Genomic DNA, 23,055 nt, shown 5'->3' with positions numbered 1-23,055 from the left:
ACCTGGAGGGATGTATATGTCACATATTACATCCCACTCCTCAAGGGAAGAGCAAAGTGGAACCAGGCTTCATCCATAATGCAGTTTCCCCATGGTATAAGCTGCAAATGATTGCATCAATGTTATGTTGCAAGATCCTTTCAATATCATGGCAACTTTCCCAACAGAGAAGGATTCTGCCCTCTCAATGTCCAGCTCACCTGTGGCGATGGACAATGTATCAGGCAGTCTGTACCAAATTCCGTGGTTGCAATGGACTGGACTAGGTCTCTGGATTACTGATCTAATAATATACCCGCAATGCTACCTGCCTAACAATTGTAGTGAACTAGATCCACTCTTGTTTCTGTTAAATGAATTTTCAATGTTTTGCAAAGAAATCTCTATACATCATTAAAACTTGTGTTCTTACTTTGTGAATCAGGCCCTCCGTCCATGACTCCATGTTTAACCTTCATGTGACGAGTAAGGTTTCCCTTCAGAGTAAATTTGCTGGGGCAATAAAGGCATTTAAACGGCTTACTGTCAGAATGCAGATGCATGTGGGCCCATTAAATTGTGCATCCGATTAAAACTCCTTCCCACACAGCTGTCAATAAAAATAAAGATGTAATTTTAGTGGGATTTATTAATTTCTAAGAAAGCAATATTCTGCTGAGATAGTAAATAATATAAAAACAGACCCAGGGGTTACAGTGCGCTCCAAAAATAGTTACTATGGCTTACATCAGATCACCGAGACTTTTTTGACAGTTAACAACTGTTGCTGCTTCTGCGCCTTAGTATTTTTGCACCATTTCAATGGAACCTGCAAGCTGTCAGCAGTAAAGTTGTACCCCCAGCCTGTGGATAGATATATTTCACAGATATATTTCATGTCAGATGTTCCATACTGTACTGCCTCAACGCACTGTTGTAATGAATTGATCTGTATGAATGGTATGCAAGACAAGTTTTTCACTGTACCTCCATGCATGTGACGATAATAAATCAATTTACCATTCTGGTTTACCAACATTGGAAATTTAAATCCTTTGTTGGACACTAGCTCCAGTTCTGAGATACCAAGCTCCTAAAAACTTGGGAAGTGAGAAGTATTTCTGAACTGTGCAGGTGGGAATTTAATATGTTGCTACTTTTGTCTCTGATGGAGAAATGATAAACATTCTACTGAAAATTCAACCAAATTATGTTACACAATGTCTCAGTATGTGTCTGAATACTGGTGCAGAAAACTCATTTGAGCCAGTGAGTTTTGATTTCTCCATTTAGTTTCACATTATTGCATGCTAAAGCACCTGTATACTTATCTGCCTAACCCACTGAGTTCCTCCAGCAGCTTGTTTTTTTGCTTCAGATTACAGCATCTGTAATCTCTTGTGTCTCTCTGGATATTTATCTATTGTTAATCAATCTATTTATTTACCTACATCTCTATCGGGTGATCTATATATTTATTCACCTTTATATTATCAACCACTGCATGTCTGTTTATCGAGCTTTACCTCTCTACTTGCTTCTCTTCCAGACAGAATTCCAGTGACATAAAAGAAACCTGTCAGTGAAGCCAACTGCAGGAATCCTGTGCCAGCTTCCGGGTTGAGACAGCATCAAAATGCTTGCTTACAATGCCTTTGGAAGGAATGGTCCAAGTTGTAGGCTTTCTGCCCCTGTTCTGTTCTTGGCTGAACATGGCTAAGTATTCTAGCCTCTTTCCTCTGACCACGTTAAGGTTGTCATTTAATTGCCCTTGCTGAAACCAGTGCATAAAGTCTAAGCTGACACTTCAATGGAGTGCTGTATTGTCAGAGAGGCTGTCATTTGGATATGACATTAAACTTGCTTTTAAAGTGTTCCTTTTTGCCATGTTCAGTGGTGCTCCAAAGATGTGATTTCCCTGGTTAACATTGATAGTCTCCCTGCTTTTCCAGAGATTTCACCTAATGAGGCATGTCCCAGGATCACATCTGAGCCAGGACTGTCTCAGACCAGAGAAAAACACATGTTGGAAGAAAATTCAACACATTATTTCCAAGAACTTGGGTACTGTAGATACAGCAGCATGGGTAACTAATCAACTCAGGGTCTTCAGTGAGGGGGAAATGTTCTGTAAGTACTTTTTGTCGTTCTGTGTTTTGCTATAAGTGAATTGTTTACGGCCTGATTGAAGCACAAATAAGATGGGATGTTATTGCCATGTATTTTTTATTTGTTGCTGCAGCTTGTTATTTTGAAAATGCAAGAAAGTCCATGTCAAGATCTGTCTCAGCCAGAACTTCATGAAAAAGCATTAAGTGCACATTACAAACTTCTCTGGAAAGCTGGAGGGAATCAAAGGATAGATCACAACATACTGCACTTGGCCACTTCATTGTGGTTGGTGACAGAATAGCATTGACTGAGAGCATCCTAGGATTTTAATTTTATTTTTGATATAGGCATGGCTGACAAAGTCAGCATTTAATGCCCATCCCTAACTGGTTTTCAGAAGGTGGTAGTGAGCCATCTTCTTGAACCACTGCGGTCCCTCCGGTGAAGGTACTCTCACAGTGCTCTTAAACAAGGATTTCTAGGATTTAGACCTAGCGCCGATGAAGGAACAGTAATATACCTCCAATTCAGAACGGTGCTCAACTTGCCTGCTCCCCTTATCCTTCTCAGTGGTAAAACCTGTGTATCTAGAACAACCCAGGCAAGTAAATGTGGTGCATTTTGTAAACAATACATGCTGCAGCCAGAGCGGCCAGCAGTGGAGGGAATGAATGTTTAGGATGGGATGCTAGTTAAGAAAGCTTTTTTAATTTCAAAAATAAACTTTATTCATAATTAAAAAAATACAAAGGAAGAACATAGTGCAAATTACAAAAGCTTAACATTCATGGTTGTTACATTCAGTGGTGTAAAATGTTAGGAAAGAAAAAAAAACACTCAAACAAACATAGCACCATTGCCACTTATGTGGCTCCCTGAGATGATACACCTTTCATTGTTCGAGGGGCTTCCGCACCCGACTCAGCCCCTCCATGTGTGGTAGCGGAAGGAGCCTAGACTGTGGTCCTTCCCCACAGAGCCTTAGCATTGGCTGCACCGAGCTTCAGTGCGTCACTCAGTAAGTACTCCTGCAGCCTTGACCGTGCCAGTCTTCAGCATTGCCTTACAGACATCTCGCTGTGCTGGAAGACCAACAAGTTTCAGGCAGACCAAAGAGCATCCTTCACCGACTTGATGACCTTCCAGCAGCACTTGATGTCTGTCTCGGTGTGTATCCCCAGGAACAGCCCGTAGATCAGGGAGTCCTCTGTCAAGCAGCTGCTGGGGATGAACTGGGACATGGACCCTTGCATCCTTCTCCACACCCTCTTGGCAAATCCATAGTCTGCAAAGAGGTGGGTGACCGTTGCTTCCCCACCGCAGCTGTCCCGACGACAGCGTACTCTGGGGGTGATATGTCGTCTGTAGAGGAAAGCTCTGACTGGGAGGGCACCTTTCACCACCAGCCAAGCGAGGTCTTTGTGCTTGTTGGTCAGATCTGGCGATGAGGTGTTATGCCATATGGTAAGCTGCTTTGTCCCAGATGGTATTGAGCTTATTGAGAGTTGTTGGAGCTGTAGTCATCCAGGCAGGTCGAGACTATTCTATCAAACCTCTAAATCATGCTTTGCAGATAATCTTAAAGCTTTGGGAAGTCAGGAGGTGAATCACTCATTGCAGGACACCCACTCTCTCTCTATAATACATAGAGAAGGAAGCTGCATGTGTCTTATTGAGGAATGGTATTATCCTGATGACCAGAACCTTGGACATCAATAAACCCCTGACTGTGTTTGTAAAGTCCTTCTGAACTTGTGCAAATAACTCAATAAGTGTAATTACCAATGATTCAAATAAGCATTTCCACAGCCTGCAGTCAGTTACAGAGTTTCAATTTGTTTGTCTTTACAAATTCATACTAACAGGTAGCCACCACACCACTAAATATAGCCCTGAATCCCAAATTTAAATTCTCTGGGAATAGGAGGTTATGAAACAATGTTGCTGTCTACATTATGAATTCTTTTGGAGAGGTTTCCGAGTTCTCAGAGAGAGGGAACAAGTCTGTAAACTGTCCAAAAGGACCGTGAGAAAACAGGAAGTTTTAAGGAGTACAAGAGAAAGCGAGATGAAATCTATTTGCAGAAAGTTCCCCAGGGACATGAAACTATTGTTAAGCAGGCAGTCAGTGTAGCGATATCCTTCCTTCTGCTGAAGAGGAGTCTCTTGCCAAAAGGCATCTATCTGGTCACTGTTTTAACCCTGTACTAGCCAAGATCAGGCACCAATCTTAGCCTTTGATGATGAGACAGACTTTTACTTACTATGTCCCAAACAATAAGTTAAATGATCATAGTATGTGTGTTTGAGTTTTGTAGATTTCATCAACCCTTTATCATTTAGATTTTACAAAATACACATTCATCACTAATTATGTATAGCTTTTCTAATGTTGAATTATTCTGGCAGCAATGAAAGATACATGAAGTATCCATTAATTGCAGCATCTCAGCATAAGCAACATGTTGTAAGTCATACCTCAACTGTGTGCATTGATAAAGATCAAAAGATATGTATAATTTGCACTATTAGCTTTTGGTCATTAATTCCCAATGTGACTTTGAAGATGTGTCAAAAAATATGTAATCTCCTTTAACCACTGCGCAAGTCACTGATAAACACTACCTACAGTTTCAGACATTTTAAAACATTTTGTATTCCGAAAGCAGTTGAAAAGAATGGGACTCTTGCTGTAATAAGATGGATGATGGCAACACTTTCTGATCCTGCCTTAAGTGACTATTTTTGGGAAACATGATGTAATTTTTTTATTATGTTGTGGGCTCAATTTTCCTGTAAATTACATTTTTTCTTTTGTAGGATTATCATATTTTGTCAGTTCAGTTTTAGAATGAAATTATTATGTGAAATGTAGCTATAACAATACTGTGATGGATTTATATCTGAATATGATGTAGTGTGATTTCACCCGCTCAGTTAATACTGGCCAGCTCCGTGGTTGATGAAAGGAGTCAGAAGTTGGCTCTTCCTTACTGACCTCTCACTTTGGCCTGTCTGTTCCTTCTTCACCAAGTAACTACTATTGTATTGCTTGCCCTCATGACTTTTTGGACTTTATTTAAATTGTAGCCTGCTATAATATCCTAAGGGCATCTCTGGATTTTTTGCATTCTTGCTGCCTTTTATTGTCTTCCGTTGTAAATGTTTATAATTCAATAAAACAGTTTTCGGGTGTACAAAAGCTTTCTCTGAAGGTGAGATTTGAGGCAATGATTTGTTTAGTTCCTGTACTGAAAGGCAGTTTGGGAATTAATGAAGTAAGGCTTTGTAATTAAATCTTGTCTGGCTCCAATTTTTAAAAGTTTATGGAAAGATGTCTTATAAAATATTTGAACAAAAGTTTAAAAAAATACTATCTGCAGTAAGTCACAATCTTCTCAGCACATGGTGAAAGCTGAGACCTCAGAGGTTTGGCAAATGTGAGCATCGCCCATTGAACTAATGTTATGAATCTCTGTTTTAAATGCTTCATGTCATCAGCATGTCCGGGTTGCCAGATAAAATTTACAGAACTCCCCCATTTAGAAAACACATCTACTTTTAGAAAGTGTATTTAGAACCTGCTATGTATTAAGTTACTAAATGGCAAGTTGCATCTGCTTAGAATTACTGAACTACCATAAGGTTAATGTTGATAATTTGAAATTTCAAGTGGCATTGTGAGTTATGTGAACATACAGATTTAAAATATTTAAATAGCATTAATTTTGAAACCATTTAACATTAACTAGTGAAGTTTATCATTGTGGGATCTTATATTTTGCTCTCTTAAAGTTGATATGGGGCTTAAAATTACAGCAAGCAGGACAATTACATGCATTCTGTAGGTCTGCCTACTATTTCACCTCTTGTGAATAAAATTCTACCCAACCACCAGAAATCAAGTTGCTTATAAATCTTCAAGCCACCTGGACCCAGCAGGAGTGCTTCTCCAGACCCTATAAGAGCTGCATGGATCTCCCCACTCAATGTGTCATTTTCCCTTCTACGGCCACTGCTAGCCAATTGAATGCTAGAGGCCAGCTATGAGCCACTGACCCACCCACTTTCCTCTCCATTCCAAGTGGGAAGGAGATTGACAACAGGCCAGGGATTAAATAGCCACTCTTCCAACTTCTGCAAGAACGTGTGAGTATTCAAATCACCTCACCACCTTCCTCTGCCATTCCCCCAGAATTGATACTTGGCCTCTTGTTCAGCATAATTCAGCAAGTTCAACAAGTCTCAGATCTGAAATATTAACTCTGTTTCTCGAAATTACCTGACCTGCTGAGTGTTCCCAGTATTTTCTGTTTTTATTTCAGATTTCTAGCATCTACATTTTTTTTGACTTTCATTACTCTGTACTGACCTTGCATTTAAAAGGTTTGATGTCAGAGTGAACAATCATATGCGCCTTCAGCGTTTGTTTCTGCACAAAGCTCTTGAAGCAAAGATGACACTGATAAGCCCGGATGTTGGTGTGTATTAGGACATGCCTCTTCATGTTTGCCAGCAAAGTAAACTCACGTCCACATATCCCACATTTATGTTCCTTCACGCCCTGAAACAAGAAACAAAAAGAGGAAACATTTTACTATAGGAATTCCCCTGATGCATCTCATTTTGTGCTTTCAAATATGTTGATTTGATGTAATTTCTTTAGCTCTCAATTTGAAATTTAGGCCACAAAGAAATGAGAACTAGATGTAACAAATGCTTCTGTTTTTATCTTTTCTTTGCTTTCTCTCTTCCTTTTCAAAATGCACTGACTTATACCTCAGGACTGTTCCAAGGGCACCTACCCATATGCTCTCAAATGGTTATTCTTCATGCATGAGCCTAAACAAGAAGCCCTGATATTCCATTGCATCTCAGGATATTATCTGTAATGTAACTGCCAAGGAAATGCGGAAGGGTTGAAAAATATGGAATGGAATTCAGATCTGCCTGGATTAACACTGCAGCTACTAGATGGAAAATTCTGAGTGAGGGAAGAGAGGAGGTCAGATCTTCCATATGACCTTGTATCTCAAGAAAGAAATATGTGTCATTCTCTGTGCTTTTCCAAGAAATACTCCCAAGTCTACACCTTATAGCCCCCACTGGACCCTTATCTACTGAAAGCTGGTGTGCATTCCATGATGAGTTTTTTCAAATACCCCAAATCCACTGCCAGCCATGATACAGTGCCATCACTCCCATCTCTGTCAGAAGCTCCACATTTACTCAAGCGTGACTCCATAGACAAGAAATGCCTAATCTTCACTAACTTTCTCGTGGAGCTGAGGATTGAAATGCTGAGTCCATATCTGCCCTAATTGCTTTTAAGAATGGCATAATTGCTCTTAAGAATTTACAAGTTTCCAGAACTACTGTGCTCTCTTCTGTTGGAGAGACAAGGATCCTCTTTGATATCCCTGACCTCTCTCAGGGTAGGTCCCAAACTTGCTAATGATATTTGATTCTTCAGAAACAGCCAGCTAGAAGTCCTGGCTCTCTTTCACTTAACAGTGGAAGAGGGCTGTCTGATTTTCCAACTCCTGAGCAACCTTGGATGAATCCTTTTTGTGGAAAATGCTTCATTCTTCAGCATCCACATCAAACTAATGGAATTAGCAGAGCATTCACAATGCAATTTGAATGTTGATCCAAAATGATTTAATCTCCCTAACATTAAGATCAAAACCTAAAAAATCAAAATGCAAATGGTCTATTTGGCCTCTCTAATCATGTTATAACAACTGATCCTCCACCTGAAACTTTGAAAAATAGGAACCAAGTAGGCTCTTTGTCCTATTGAGCTGCTCTGCCATTCAGTATGATCATGGCTGATCCTCTATCTCAGTCCCAAATAGCTCTCATTCCTCATATCCCTTGAAGCATTTTGTGCCAGGAAATCTATCTTTCTCCTTCTTGAAGATATTCAGTGCCTTCATAATTCAGTGCAGAGAATTCTATAGATTTGCCAGCCTCTGAGTGAAGGATTTTTTCAGCTCAATCCCAATTATCCCTTACACTGTAACCTGAAACAGTGATCTCTGGTTCCAGTCACCCAGCCCAGGAAACTTTCTTCCTGCATCCAACCTGTCAAGCTCTGTCAGAATTTTGTACATTTCTAGTGAATACAGGTTTAGTCTACTCAACCTCTCCTTCTCCAACAGTCCAGCCGTCACAGGAAGACAACAATCAATGCATCTGTTATTTCCATGGTTATCTCTTTCAGTACACTGCAATGCAGATTATCAGGCCCCAGAGATTTACTAGATTTCAGTGCCATTAATTTCTCCAGCACATTTTTTTACTGAAAATATTTTCAGTTATTCCTTCTTTTCATTAGACTCTTGGTTCACTAGCATGTCTGGAAAGTTATTTGTGTCAAGCTGACAAGTTTCCTTTCTCAACAGGTTCTATCATTCTTTGATTCGAAAAATCTATTGATCTCAGTCTTAAATCTACACAATGGTCCAGAATTTGCAGTCAGGGGTGAGCTGCCCACTATCACTGCTGACTTACAAGAGCAGGTTTCATTTACCCTTCTGGCATGCCCCATTGAGAACTTACAATGAAGTGCTATCACCAAGCTCTGCGGTAAGGCCCTCCTTGGCATCAGAACCATCCACTCATAAATCCCATCACATCCCACCCACCAAACTGCCAAAAAAAACTCTGACAACCAGTAAATCCTTTGTGAAACACCCACATTCAGTCTGGAGGAGTGGCCCTGAGCTTCCCATTGCCTGCCACTTTAATTGTCCATCCACTCTGACCTATCGGTCTGTGGCCTCCTGGACTATCACAGTGAGGCTAAACACAAACTTGAAGGACAGCAACCATCCTGTGTCTGGGTACATTGCAGCCTTCTGGACAATTTTGAATTCTACCACTTCAGGTAACATGATTTCCGTCTAGATCAGTTATCCATCTGTGATATTGGCTCAGTTTGTTTGTTGTTTATTTTCCCCTTTCTTTTTCTTTTTTTTTCCCTCTGAGAGTGGAGGACATGCTCAGTCTGACCTGCCAGACAGATCTCCCTGCTCTGTATTTTGCAACTCCTACATTCTTTTGTTCTAGGTTCTTTCGTCTATGTTCTCACTCTCTGACTGCTCCCATTCACTCATTGACCAGATAACCTTGTTTACAGCTTATTCCCATGGTCACTCTGGCTTCCCCACCATCCCGGCAGTTTAACAAGCTTCTTTGGTCTCTTTCCCAGTTCTGACACAGGGGTTTCAACCTGTAATGTTAACTCTGTTTCTCTTCCCACAGATGCAGCCTGACCTCCTGAGTATTTCCAGCATTTTTTGTTTTTCTCTTAGATTTCCAGTATATGCATTTTTTTGTTTTTCGTTTATTATAGTAAAGCCACACCTTCTGGTTTAGCCAGTTGTAAAAGCTACAAAAATCCTGTAAATATTGCTGAATGTTTCTGACATTTAGAAACATTTAAAAGTATTCCAAAATTGTTCAAGCTCCATCTATCTATTTAAAAAGTTATCACAAAAGACATTCTTATAAATTACAACTTTTAAAAACACTTAAAATATTTAAGTAAACAAAGTTAAAACCTGACAATGCTAAAACTAACAAATGTGGATACTGAGTTCTAGTAATTAAGAGGTATAGAAGTTAAGTTACTGGACTTTTATCCAAAGGCCGGGACAATTGATCCGAAGGCGCAAGTTCAATTCCCACTATGGCAGCTGGGGAAAGTAAATGTAAGTAATTAAATAAATCTGGAATAATTGGGTAATAATATGACCAGGAAGTTGCCAGATTGTCTTAAAGATAATATCCGGTTCCCTGATGTCCTTCAGGGAACTAAATCTGCCGTCCTTACCCAGTCTGATCAATATGCAACTCTAGAACCACTCATGTGATTGACCAGGGATGCTTGCCAGCTTTGTCCAGGTCCTATGAACAAACTGAAAAAAAGTTAAACCCATGGAAGTGAATGGAGGAGAATTTTCAGGTCTTTCCTGCTATGGGTTCTTCCAATGGATTCCCCAATGTAAATGCTGGGGAAATTCCACCACATCACAACCCACTTCAGGAGAACAGCCAGTTACCACCTGCAAGTTCAGGACTTCACTTTGGAATCTGAAGATGACCTAACCCTGCATACCCTACAGAGTGACTGAATATGCACAGCCCTTTGGTACAGGGAGTTCCAAAGGATCTCAATCCTCAGTAAAGAAATTCCTCTTCACCTTAGCCCAAGGGCCTTAACCCAAAACTGTAACCACCCCTCCCCACCACACCCACCCTCCCCCCCACAATTCTAGATTCTCCATCAGGGGTAACAGCTTCTTTGTACCTACCCCATCAATCTTTCCCAGAATCTTATATGAGCCATATAGAAAGTATGGGTAGGAGTAGGCCATTCAGCCCTTTGGGCCTGCTTCACCACTCAACGCAATCATGGCTGATCGTCCACTTCAGTGTCTGCTCCCCGTATATAAAGTCATAGAGCCATACCGCATGGAAACAGGCCCTTCGGCCCAACAGGTCCATGCCAACCAAGTTACCTAACTGAGCTAGTCCCATTTGCCTGCATTTAGCCAATGTTCCTCTAAACCCTTCCTATCCTTGTAACTGTCCAAATGCCTTTTAGATGTCATAATTGTACCCATCTCTACCACTTCCTCTGGCAGTGCGTTCCATATACTCCCCACTTGATCCCTTTAGCATTAAGAAATATATCTACCTCCTTCTTCAATATATTCATTGACTTGGTCTACACTGCCTTCTGCAGTAGAGAATTCCACAGGTTCAACATTCTCTGAGTGACAAAATTTCTCCTGATCTTGGTTCTAAATGGCATGTCCCATATCCTGAGGCTGTGACCCAAGATTCTGGATTCTCCAGCCATTGAGAATGTTCTCACTGCATCTAGGCTGCCTAGTCATGTTAGAGTTTTATAGGCTTTGTATAAGGTTCCCTCTCGTTCTTCTAAACTCCAGTGAGCATAGTCCAATCTTACTGAATCTCTCTTCATTAGAAAATCCCAGGAATCAATTTGGTGAATCGATGCTGCATTGCCACCAAGGCAAGCTTATCCTTCCTTAATTATGGAGACAAAAAACTGCACACAGTACTCCAGATGTGGGTTTACCAACGCCTTGTGCAATTCCAGCAAGATTTCCTTACTCTTGTACGAAACCCCCTTGTAATAAAGATCAATACGTTCTTTTTCTTCGCAAATGTTTGCTGTAACAGCAATTCATGAACCAGAACACCAAAACCTCTCTGCAGATTAGCAGTTATTATTTTTTCTCCATTTAAGCAACATTCTTTGCTTCTATTCCTCCTTTGAAAACACTATTGCTAAACCTGTGGAGCATAAATCAGGAGTTAAAGCCCAAAATCACCGTATAGAAAAACAGAGAGACAACTTCTGTGTGGAGTTCTCACTCTACCTCAGTCTAGTGTCAGGTCACAAGCATTTTGTTCAAGCACAGCAACAGTGATGCTGTTGTAAGGTCAGACCATTTATCACTATCAATATGGATGAGATGTGATAGGATCACAAAAGTAGCAATGTGAGTATTTCACCGAAGCTAATGTTTAAACAAGTTAATTCACAAGGCACAGACTTCACTAGATAGGCATCATTTATTGCCCAGCTTTACATGCATGGGAAAAGATTGAAGATGTTTTAATATCGGTGTTGGACAAAGATTCCAACAAGGAGAGCATTTCACCTCACATACGAAGCTATTTAGAAGTCAGAAATTGAGTCTTTTGTTGCAGAGAACCCACCTTCTGACCTGCTCTAGTTACCAAGGCATTTAGGCAGCTGGTTCATGTTGAATTTCTGACCAATGGCAAGATGTTGATGGTGACAAATTTAATGATGGTAGTGTCCTTGAATGCCACAAGCAGACGTTTTGTACTCTTTTCTTTTAGACACTCATTGTCTAGCATTTGGCTGGGAATATTTCTTGCCACTTAAGGACAGAACAACATGCAGTGCTTTCCTGGTAAGTATCTAGGAGAAGAGATAAAGGCAATAGGCTAGAAATTATATTTTGTGTACTTTGTTTCCTGTACTACATGACAGAATTTTACTTGAAAAGCCATCAGCAACTCTATGAGTGCCTGGGATTCTTTGGGAAATTATATCATAAGACCATAAAACCATAAGTCATAGGAGCAGAATTAGGCCATTTGGCCCATCAAGTCTGCTCTGCCATTTGATCATGGCTGATTTATTTTTCCCTGCCTTCTCCCTGTAACCTGTGACACCCTTACTAATCAAGAACCTATCAACCTGCACTTTAAATACACACAATGACTTTGCCTCCACAGCCGTCTGTGGCAATGAATTCCACAGATTCACCACCCTCTGGCTAAAAAAATTCCTCCTCATCTCCGTTCTAAAGGGATGTCCTTTTATTCTGAGGCTGTGCCCCCTGGTCCTAGACTCTCCCACTAGGGAAATATCATCTCCACGTCCACTCTATCCAGGCCTTTCAGTATCCGATAGGTTTCAATGAGATCCCCCCTCTTTCTTCTAAACTCCAGCAAGTACAGGCCCAGAGCCATCAAACACTCATCATACATTCATCCTTTCATCCCCGAGATCATTGTTGTATCACTGTCTTCCATGTGTCTGTTGTGCTTACAAAGAAGAATACTGAGTGCAATGTAATTATATGCAACCCCTGATTGTCAAACAAGGCAAAAAATTGCAGATGTTGGAAACAGAAAATGCTGGAAATATTTAGCAGATCAGGTAGTGTCTGTGGAGGGAAAAACTGAGTTAATATTTCAGTTTGATGCCTAACCTGCCATCAGCTGAGATTAACAAGCCTTCACCACCCGCTCTCAGCTGGCACCACCCTCATTATGCCATTCAGTCTCTCTTGATCTCCACCCTATAACAGATATTCCCTTTGTTCGTGTCACCCCTCCCACTTCTGTGCAAATGAAATGTTTGATTCTTAACATTAGCTAATACTGATGAAAGATCATTGACCTGAAACAGTAACTCTGTTTCTTTCTCCCCGGATGTTGCCTGACCTGCTGAGTGTTTCCAACATATTTTTTAATCCATGATTCATATCATTGTTGTGAACTTGCCGTGCAATTATGCACAGGCTTCGACTGCAGATACAGACCTTTACTGCCGTATGAATTCCAGCCTCCACATCAGTTAGAGGAGTCATCCCAAACTCAGCTGACTGATAGCTCTGACATCATCTGCTGCAAACCTTTAAGTTATCTATTGCTGGGGTTCCCCTACCCACAGGATTGTTGCCCCAAGTAGCTAATTTTGATGGCATAGTCCCATCAGCTGTTTGAAGCACATGGTATCCATCTCAATTACAACCAAGTCTGCCTCAGAGTCCCTGCTTAGTAAAAATGGTGCCTCTCGCACAACTTTGCTTCCAACGGATGTGTTTGGGTAATTACGCACAGAAGGCCCAGGATTCACACTTCATACTTTGTGCTCATTAGAATACAACTCCCCTGTAGCATCATGTGAAACTGCTCTTGGCCCATGCAGCCTGACTCTAATGTGCCCTCTGCATGTGAAAGGATTTCTGCCCCAAGATTTCTGGGCAGTGTTTGTATAATGTTTCAGTATGTCCACTATCATTGAAAATTACTTGAACTATTCTATGCAGAATTACACCAAAAGTTAAAGAATCACACATAATGATGGGAAAAGGAGCCTCCTAATAATTTGTAACGAATAGCAAAAAGCAAAACAACTTTAAGACATCTCAGCACCAGCTGCTTTCCTCTTCCTGCTGTGTATATATCAGGAGTGCCATGGTCTTTCTATCTATCAAGCTTGCAGCCTTGCTTATATCCTGTCCTCTTTCAGTCAACTTCCTCAACTTTTCTTTTGTCTATTGCTGGTAGCTCTAATCCTCTGGAGGCAAAGCTGCACCAGTCTCGAGAGGTTAACTACAAGAGGCGGCGTCCCTTCCTGTTGTGTTCAAGTATGTTTAGTTGTGAGTTGAATGAAAAACAATCCAGAGCAATGTCTTTAAACTGCACTGCTCTGCCTTCTAAACTGGGGAGGAAATGAATAACATGGCAGATCATCAGTCAGGGAAGGGTGCCTGAAGAAGACCAATTTTTAAAAAAATTAATTGCTTAAAAGATGGTTAAAATTAGAGATAATTAAATGATTTGTATCCATTGAGCTGGCTCTCTGCAATTGTGTATCAGGATTTGGATGTCTTATTAAATGGGGAAAAGATTATAGAATAGGAATTCTTTGAAGTAGTGTAAGGATCAGTGCGTTATGTGAGAAAATTTAATCAAAAATACTAAGTACAATCAGGTACTCATTTTATGGATCTTATGGGATGTCAAATTTGTTGCAGGTCCTTCATGTGTACTATGTGCCTACAAGTGGAGACACTTGAGGATGCATGTTGGTGTCAGGCAGTGCTCAAGGTAGGGTTGAATGTCATTTGCTTAAAATTAATTTATGCCTACATGGCCAACTTTCACAAGTGTAAGCCTGCATCTGTGCCACTTTAAGGGGAACTGACTGTGGTGTTTGAAGCCTGGTCCTCCCAACGTAGCTGCTTTTTAAGATTTTAACTTACACTTTGGACTATCCACCCCTTATTGCAGGTCTTGATTAGGTCCCCTCAACCAAATCACAGCCTGATTGCACCCTTAACCTACCCCACATGCCACCAGTCATGACTCAACCCACTCAACCCCTCTAAGCAATCATAATCCACACAACTAAATTCCAGTGACCTGACAGGACCATTGAAAGGCCCTGAATTTCCCTTACTCCTCTTTCCAATGCAACCCTTTCTCTGCCAGTGAAAATAACCATTTACTAGACAAGGTAATTCCATTATACATGAATTTAATCCAGACAAGTGTGATGTAATGCACTTCGGGGCATCAGATACTACAGGATATAGTCAGTAAATGGCAGGAACCTCAGGAGTGTTGATGTACAGGTCATACGTCCCTGAAAATGGCAACATAGGTGGATAGAGTAGTGAAGAAGACATTTGGCCTGCTTGTCTTCATAGGCTAAGGCACTGAGTATAAGAGTTAGGATGTCATGTTGCAACTGTACAAGTCATTGGTTAGGTTGCACTTGGAGTACTGTGTACAGCTGAAAATTTTTAAATTTTCATTCCCTTTGTCTGATCCATTCCTCCCCGATCTTCCCTGCAACTTAAAACTGACTTGTTTTCTCTCTTTCCCAGTCTGACAAAGGTCTTTGACCTGAAATGTTATTTCTATTTTTCCACATATACTACCTGACCGCTGAGTGTTTCCAATGTTAATCTGTTTTTATTTCCATTTTCTAGCATTTGCAGTTTTTTGATTTTTATTTGTACTGAGGCAGATTGTACAAGAATAATATTTAGATGAAGTTGCACCCAAGGGTTGAATGTCTTTTTTTCTCACTTTAATGCTCTTATAATCCCTTTACCTTCACAACACTTCTATTTGAAAAGCTATTCAAATATTGATTCTTGAATGCTCACACCTGATTCATGTTTGGTATTGAGAACACCAAATAATGAGGCCTTGGCCCTGTTGATGCTCAGCCCTAATCTGTGGGGGTAAGGGTGGTAGAATCAGGGTGGTAAGGGTCAAGTCACAGTCAATATGTTGCATAGATTTGGCCAACGTGCTGTAGGAAAGGAGGCTTAGAAAGGGCTACCTTGGGACAGCTGGGGATCAACTTGACACTAAAGCGGCAGCCATTTTAAAGCATTCGGAAAAAAAGAATTTTTTTTCCCAGCATTCTCCTTTATTTCATATTTCCAGTGATTGTTGTGTTTTATTTTTCATCGTTCCAATGTAGATTTTAATGTTCTTTCCCTCTCTTCTGTGCCCCCCCCTTCTATTTACACCTTCTCCAAATAGATTACCTGCATTAATACACTGTCACCACATTCTCTCAGTCAAGACCATGGTGTTAAAATAGGTAAGGTTTAAGTTGCAGAGTAGGGCAGAGGTCAGGGAGAGAGAACAAAGAGAATACTGACATTCTCTGTTCTCTCTCCCCCACCTCTCCCCTTACTTTGCAAAGCTTGCCTGTCTTCTAAATTTTACTGGTTTTGATTTAAGGTCACTGACATGAAATGCGATTGCCATGTCACAGATGCTGCCTAACCTGCTGAGTAGTTCCAACGTTTTCTGTTTTCATTTCAGATTTACAGGTTCATAATGTCTTTCGGGCAGGGTGCAGCAGTTAAAGGAGTCGCCGGTTTTGCTGCCTCTATTTGGATTTCTGTGCCTTATTTTTAACAAGTTTAAAGTGAATTTTGACTTGTGGTAAATTCTGGAGGGAACCTGGAGCAGGCAGAGTTTTCCTGTGACCCAAATGTGGCTGAGGATTCTCAGATACAGTATCTCCATTTTCCTCCGCATTGCAATCAATTCCTGATAATTAGCTCTTTGTAACCAAGTCCGTCCTTCTGCACAACTTCCCACAAAAATTAATATAATAAGTCACTTCAATCACTGGCACATCAAAATCTCAGATGGGGCAGTCCATGCATCTCTGAAAAGTGTCTGAAGGATTGGAAGATGTCTAAAGTCTACTCATAATTAGGCTTCTTGTCACTTCACAGAATAAGCCCATAAAGTCTTCAATGTGAACACAATTAAAAAAAAAGATTCGATTTAATTGCAAACATGAAAAAGATCAACAACAGAACTTGCATTTATAATACCTTTAACATCACTATTTTTATTCAAGGCACTTTAGTGGAAGGTCTCTGAACAAAATTATCACCAAGCCACGGTAGGAGATGTTAGGAATGAGTATCAAAAGGTAATTTCAAAAAGAGTGTGGAGAAGTTTAAGGAGGAAATTCCAGAGCTCAAGGACTTGGCAGCTGAAGGAATGACCACTCATGGTGGAGCAATCAAATCAGTGGCCAATCAAGAGGCCAATACTGGAGAAGCAGAGATAGCTCAAAGCTAAGTGGGACTGAGAGAGATTCTGGAGATGCATGCATTTGAAAATGAGGTTTGAGTTATTACTTGGCTGGGACAAAACGTGGGTTGCAAACACAAGACTAATAGATGAATGGATCTTGGCAGGAGTTGACAGAGGCAGCAGAATTTTGGATAGCCTCAAGTTCACAGTTACATAAGAAGCAGGAGGAGACTAAACAGCAACTTGAGCTCTCTCCACCATTCAATAAGATCATGACTGATTCCGTCTTGGCCTCAACACCTCTTTCCCACTCTCGACCCATACCCTTTGACTCCACCTTGAATATACTCAATGATTCAATTACCACAGCTCTCTGAGGTGGAGAATCCCAGAGATTCATGTTCCTCTGGGAGAAATTCTTCCTCATGTCCACCTTAAGTGGGTGACCACTTATTCTGAAACTATACTCTCAAGTTCTCAAGACTCCCATAAGGGAACTCATCCTCCCAGTATCTACCATGTCAATTCTTCACAGAAATTTATGTTTCAATGAAATCACATCTTATTCTTCCAAACTTCAATGAGTGTAGGCCCAACTATGTCAACCTCTCTTCATCCTCAACCTAATCATACTGGGAGTCAACCTCGTGAACCTTCTTGGCATTGCCTCCAAGTTCAAATATATCATTCCTTAAATATGGAGTCTATTTACGTGATACTCCTGGTATGGCCCTGCAAGCCCTCTGTAAAGTTTCATTAACACTTTCCTACTTCTATATCATTACCCCTGGCAGTAAAGGCCAAACGTTTTATTACCTTCCTAATTACATGCTGTTAATGTTTGGTGTTTCATGGATCCCTGGATCTCTATGTATTGCAACATTTTGTAGTCTTATTCTTTTTTGCATTTCATCCTTCCTTCCAAAATAGATGACCTCACATTTTCCCATATGAGACTCCATCTGCCAATTTTTTGCCCTATCTTTAATCTTTAGTGCCCTTCTCACAACTTGCTCACCAACCTATCTTTGAATCATCAGAAAATTTGGCTACACTATACTTGGACATTTCATAAATATATGAGGCCCCAGCACTGATCCCTGTATCACCTCACTATTTTCTATTGCTGACCTGAAAATAACTCAATTATCCAATCCTGGTTTCTGTTAGTTAGCTAATCCCCTTTCTATGCCAATATATAACCCCTCACTATCTTGTGCAGTAAACTTTAACGTGGCACTGTATGCAATGCCTTCTGTAAATCCAAATACAGTTACTGGTTTCTAATTGTTCACTCTGTAAATATTAAGAGTCATGGACAAATTTAGAGATAACAGAATCAAAAATGAGGAGTTCAGCACCAGATGATCTGAAGCAGGAGTGAAACTGGTGACGTTACAGGGTGGGAATAGTTGGACTGTGTGAGAATGCATCCTAAAGTTCAGAAACAAATATGCCACTGGGGTTTCAAATTTCTCAGGATCAAACTGTGCTGGAGAGGGTGCAGAGGAGATACACCATGATGTTGCCCGGATCAGAGGGCTTTATTTATAAAGAGAGATTGGATTGATGGACTGAGTGTGTTTTCCCTGGAGTGAAGGAGACTGAGGAGTCACTTGGTAAAGGTATATAAAATTATGAGAGGAATTGAAAGGGTAGATAGTAAGAATCATTTTCCTTTGGTAGGGGTATCAAAAACAAGAGGGCACAGATATAAGTTGAGAGGAGGTTGTTTAAAGGGGATCAGAGGGGAAGGTTTTTCACATAGAAAGTGGTTGACATTTGGAATTCATTGTCAGAGGAGACGGTGGAGACAGATATCATCACAACATTTAAGAGGCTTCTAGACAGGCACAGGAAAACCATAGAAAGATACAGGCCTAATGCAGGCAGATGGGATTAGTATAGATGGGCACAATGGTCAGCATGAACATGGTGGACTGAAGGGCTCATTTCTGTGCTGTACACTCTATGATGCTCTCAGTTTCAATGGCAGACAATTTCATTGGCCAGGAAATAGAGTTAGCAGTGGGGACTGGGGATAATGGCTGTGGTTTTCCTAATATTTGGGAAGGGTTAAGAGATATAGTGATGGTGAGGTAGGGTTGGTGTCATCAATATACCTGTGGGAACTCACACCCTAATAGCAAGGGGCAGCATGTAGGTGAGAAATAGGAAAGGGACAAGGCTGGATTCTTGGAGAGCGTTCCCATGGGAATGGGAATGGGAAGAGATGCCATTCCTGCTGATTCTCTGTCTATAATTGAATGAGTGACAATTGAACCTGACAAAATTATCTGACCCAGTTGGATGACAGTGGAGACTCAATGGACGAGAACAGGGTCAATCATGTTACAGACTGCAGGCAGGTTGAGAAGGACTGAGGAGAAATAGATTATATTTGTCACAAGCAGTCAGGATTTCATAGAATTAGTGAATAAAAGACTTTAAGGAATGCACAGCAGAGGAGGCCATTTAGCCCATTGTTTCCTTACAGGACAAAATGAATTATTCAGACCAATATACCTTCCAACTATTGATTCATAGCTTTATGGGTTACAGCACATCAAGTGTCCATCCAATCACTGTCACCACCTGATCAAGCAGTGACTTCCCAAATCTAATCATTTCTTCAATGAAAACATTTTCCCCTCAATTCCTCTTTAAGGTTTCTATCTACTACTTTAAATCTGCAACTTTTAGTTACTGACTTTTCTGGAAAGCGAAATATCTCACCCTATCTCATTATTTTATGCATTTCAATTAAATCCCCCCTTGGACTCCCCTGCTCTAAAGAAAACTACTTTAACCTACCCAATTTTTCTTCATGACTAATTCCTTCTGCTACGTCAGCATCCTTGTGAACCTGTGCTTTACCCTCTATAAATGCTATCATGTAGTCTCCCAGCATGGCACAGTATTTTACCTGTGGCTAATTAGAGTTTTATACTGTTGTAACACAACAGCCTGACCTTTAGCCAATTACACACTCAATAAGAGGAGGTATCCTCTATGCTTTCTGTCCTGTTCCCTTCAGGGATCTGTGGACATCTCCAAGGTCTCTCTGTTCCTCTGTACCTCAGAAATTTACCATTGATACTGTATTCCCTTACCTTGTTTGTCCTTTCCAGATGCAGAATCCCATGCTTCTTCTTGGTGAATGATTTTGATAAAACCATTGTCTGATAAAAGCCATGTTGCTACTTGGGTAGGGATGGAAAACTAATTGGAAAGATTCAAGCAAGGAGCTCCATGAAGATGGACATGAAATCAGGTGGCATCAACATTATGAAGGAAATGAAAATGAGTCTGGAGATGAGATATTAGCTTGTAAGGACAGAGTGGACAATAGTTGTTTTTTCGAGGAGATGAGTGATGATGACTTAAATGAGAATAGAAAAGTGCATGAGGAGAGAGAATCATGAAGAATACTTGCTAACATGGTGTTCCGGGAAGGAATGTTGGATAGCCTGGAGTTTGAGAATAGTGCTAAGAAGGAATTATTTTCAATGTTATCGCCTCCTGCTGTAGAGAATTATTTTTTCTGTCCACACCTTTGAGAAGGTTTTAAAGTAATATCCTTTATTTCACAGTAAATTCCTACCTTGTGAGTCAGGGAGTGCTGTTTGAGGTGATGAGATTGAATGAATTCCATCCCACATTCAGTGCAGATATATGGACGGATATCTTTATGCTTCATTGTGTGATTTTGCAATTGACTTGGGTACTGAAAAGTTTTGTCACATTCATCACAACGGTACAGGGTTGGTCCTCGGTGAGATGTAAGGTGCCTCTTTAATTGGGCTAAGGTGGGGAAGTCAAGTCCACATTCAACACAAATGTTATCCCGGCCATTTGCATGTTTGGTTTCATGGGCTTTAAGCTCACTCGGATAAGCAAAACCCCTCCCACAAATGCCACAATTATACGGCTTCACGTCACTGTGCTGCATCATATGTCGCTTGAGGTGGCTGGTCTGAGTAAAAGCTTTGTGACAAACATGACACTTGTGAGGCCTGGTGCCCTGATGTGTGAGCATGTGAGTGTGCAGGTGGCTCAACTGCTTGAAGGGTTTTCCACACTGAGAACAAGCATGTGGCTTGATACCACTGTGTCCCAAAATATGTGTCACTAGATTGTATTTGGATGTGTACGACTTCTCACACATTCGGCACTGCCAACGTTTCTGATTGCCACCTACATCAACATAATAACTGTCATCAATCTGAATGTTAACATCAACTCTCTCGACTGCGCTCTTCTTTTCTTCTGGGGTAGTGGTACCTGCATTAAGATTTCTCAGAGCAGCATTTTGGTAAAGGGGATATCTAAGATGCAGACTTGATGGTGCCATAACAAAAGGAAGCATGAATTCTGGAGGGAGATTGGCAAAGTATGGTCGAGAAGGATGCACCATCAGAGGGCTGGTAGGCCACATTACGTTATGCTTAATGGGCTCGTGCTTCAAGCACATAGTGTCTTGGTGATCAAAATTTCTGAACAGCTGAAATCCTACATTGCTCAAATCTATCATTTGGCTTATGGGTTTTGGTGATGGCAATTCAACTTTGATGTCTTCTTCCACATCTTTTGGCAAGTCTTCTGAATGAACAGCATGAATTACTTTTGTGGGAGTACTTTTCCTTTTACGAGATCCTCCTTCAGAGTTTGCTGAGAATCCTTCCATGCCTCCATTAGATGTGTCATTTCCAGAATAGGGAATTGATGGTTCATCATCTTCAAAGGCTGTAAATTTGTTTGTTTTTATGGTTAGTGGGAGAGGCTGCATGGGGAAGTGTGGAGAAGTCCGTATTTCTTTCACATCTCTGGAAACGTGTATGTCTTTATTATTTTCATTCGTGTGCTTGTTCTCCATTGATGTTGATGCAACTTCTCTCCTTAAAATAGAGGAAATAACACAAAAATGAAAAATCAGTGGTGAATTTGGCCTTCACCAAAGAGTAAAATAAATAAATAGATGATAGAAAACTGGTAGTCCAGGTTAAACCTTATCCTGCCTGATCTTTATCTTTTTTCCCCAAAAATTCATGTTTCTGTTCATTCCCAATGGGAAACTGGTGGTGAAGTTAGTGAAGCTTGACAAAAAAAACAATAGTTTTAAAAGATGGCTCACTACCACTTTCTGACAGCAACTAGGGATGGGTAAAAATGTTGAATCATGAAAAACCAATAAATAAAACAAAATTTAGAAATTGTCCTCTACATGAGGTATTAAAAATTAAGATGGGTTTTGATTTATGAATAAATGTTTATAATGTGCCATGTCAAAAGGGATCTTGATAGAAATCATTTAAGAATAACCATTTTATGAGAAACATCATGTACATGTTCTGTTTGGCATAATTACACTTAGAGTTAATTTGAAATTGTGCCAACTAGTATATAATTTAAGTTAAAAATAATTTGTGTAAGCATTAATGTAAAAGTTTAATGAACAACCACAATTATATAATTGTAATACAGTATTAATTCAACTGAAAATAGATTTTTCACCAAAAATACTTCCAATAAGGTTTTAAGTCTTCCACCTTAAATAGCTTATTTAAAATCACAGTGAATGACTTAGTTACTGGTTTCATTGGTTAGTTTCTTAGCCAGTTGAGTATTTCTTTCAGATCAAAAAGCCTTTAAGATATGGCTCCTGGTATTTGTGTTTTAAAAAAATAAAGAGCCTTTCCTAACCAACACATTTGGTGGAATCTCACAAATTCAACTTGGGAACTCGCCAACTTTTGGGGTGTAACTAGACTTGGTGAAACTGAATTGTGAAGCAGCAAAACAGATTGAGTTCAGAACAGTTAGAGGTGATTTTGGAGGAAGTTCACTTATATTTGAAATTCCCTAATCTTTTACACTGATTAGGTTGATTCAGCCTGAGTTGCATTAATAAATAGAAACTCAACTCCAGGTTCTGTGACAGATCAGGCTTTTACCTCTTGTTTTAGGAATGTGCTCCTCTAATCATTGTCAGAAAAGCATTCTGAAGAGATATCTTGATAGAGAATGAAAAAGACAACTTAAAAGAGAAGTATGTAAGCATCTATCAATATCATA

At 40.2% G+C, this 23,055-nt stretch overlaps 1 protein-coding gene across 1 annotated transcript in view; it reads right to left on the bottom strand.

Moving 5' to 3' along the window:
* The window catches only part of znf366 (zinc finger protein 366), a 44,221-nt gene that overhangs the window by 4,315 nt on the left and 16,851 nt on the right, over window positions 1-23,055 (bottom strand). Inside the window, 4 exon segments of the mRNA XM_052020005.1 lie at window positions 413-545; window positions 547-577; window positions 6,453-6,655; window positions 20,585-21,878. Coding sequence (XP_051875965.1) covers window positions 413-545; window positions 547-577; window positions 6,453-6,655; window positions 20,585-21,856 — 1,639 coding nt within the window. The 5' untranslated portion in view covers window positions 21,857-21,878.

Source organism: Pristis pectinata, chromosome 7, assembly GCF_009764475.1.
Source record: "Pristis pectinata isolate sPriPec2 chromosome 7, sPriPec2.1.pri, whole genome shotgun sequence".
In the NCBI taxonomy this organism is placed as follows: Eukaryota; Metazoa; Chordata; class Chondrichthyes; order Rhinopristiformes; family Pristidae; genus Pristis; species Pristis pectinata.
The sequence above is the reverse complement of the archived record's forward strand: the minus strand, read 5'-3'. Positions and strand labels throughout refer to the sequence as shown.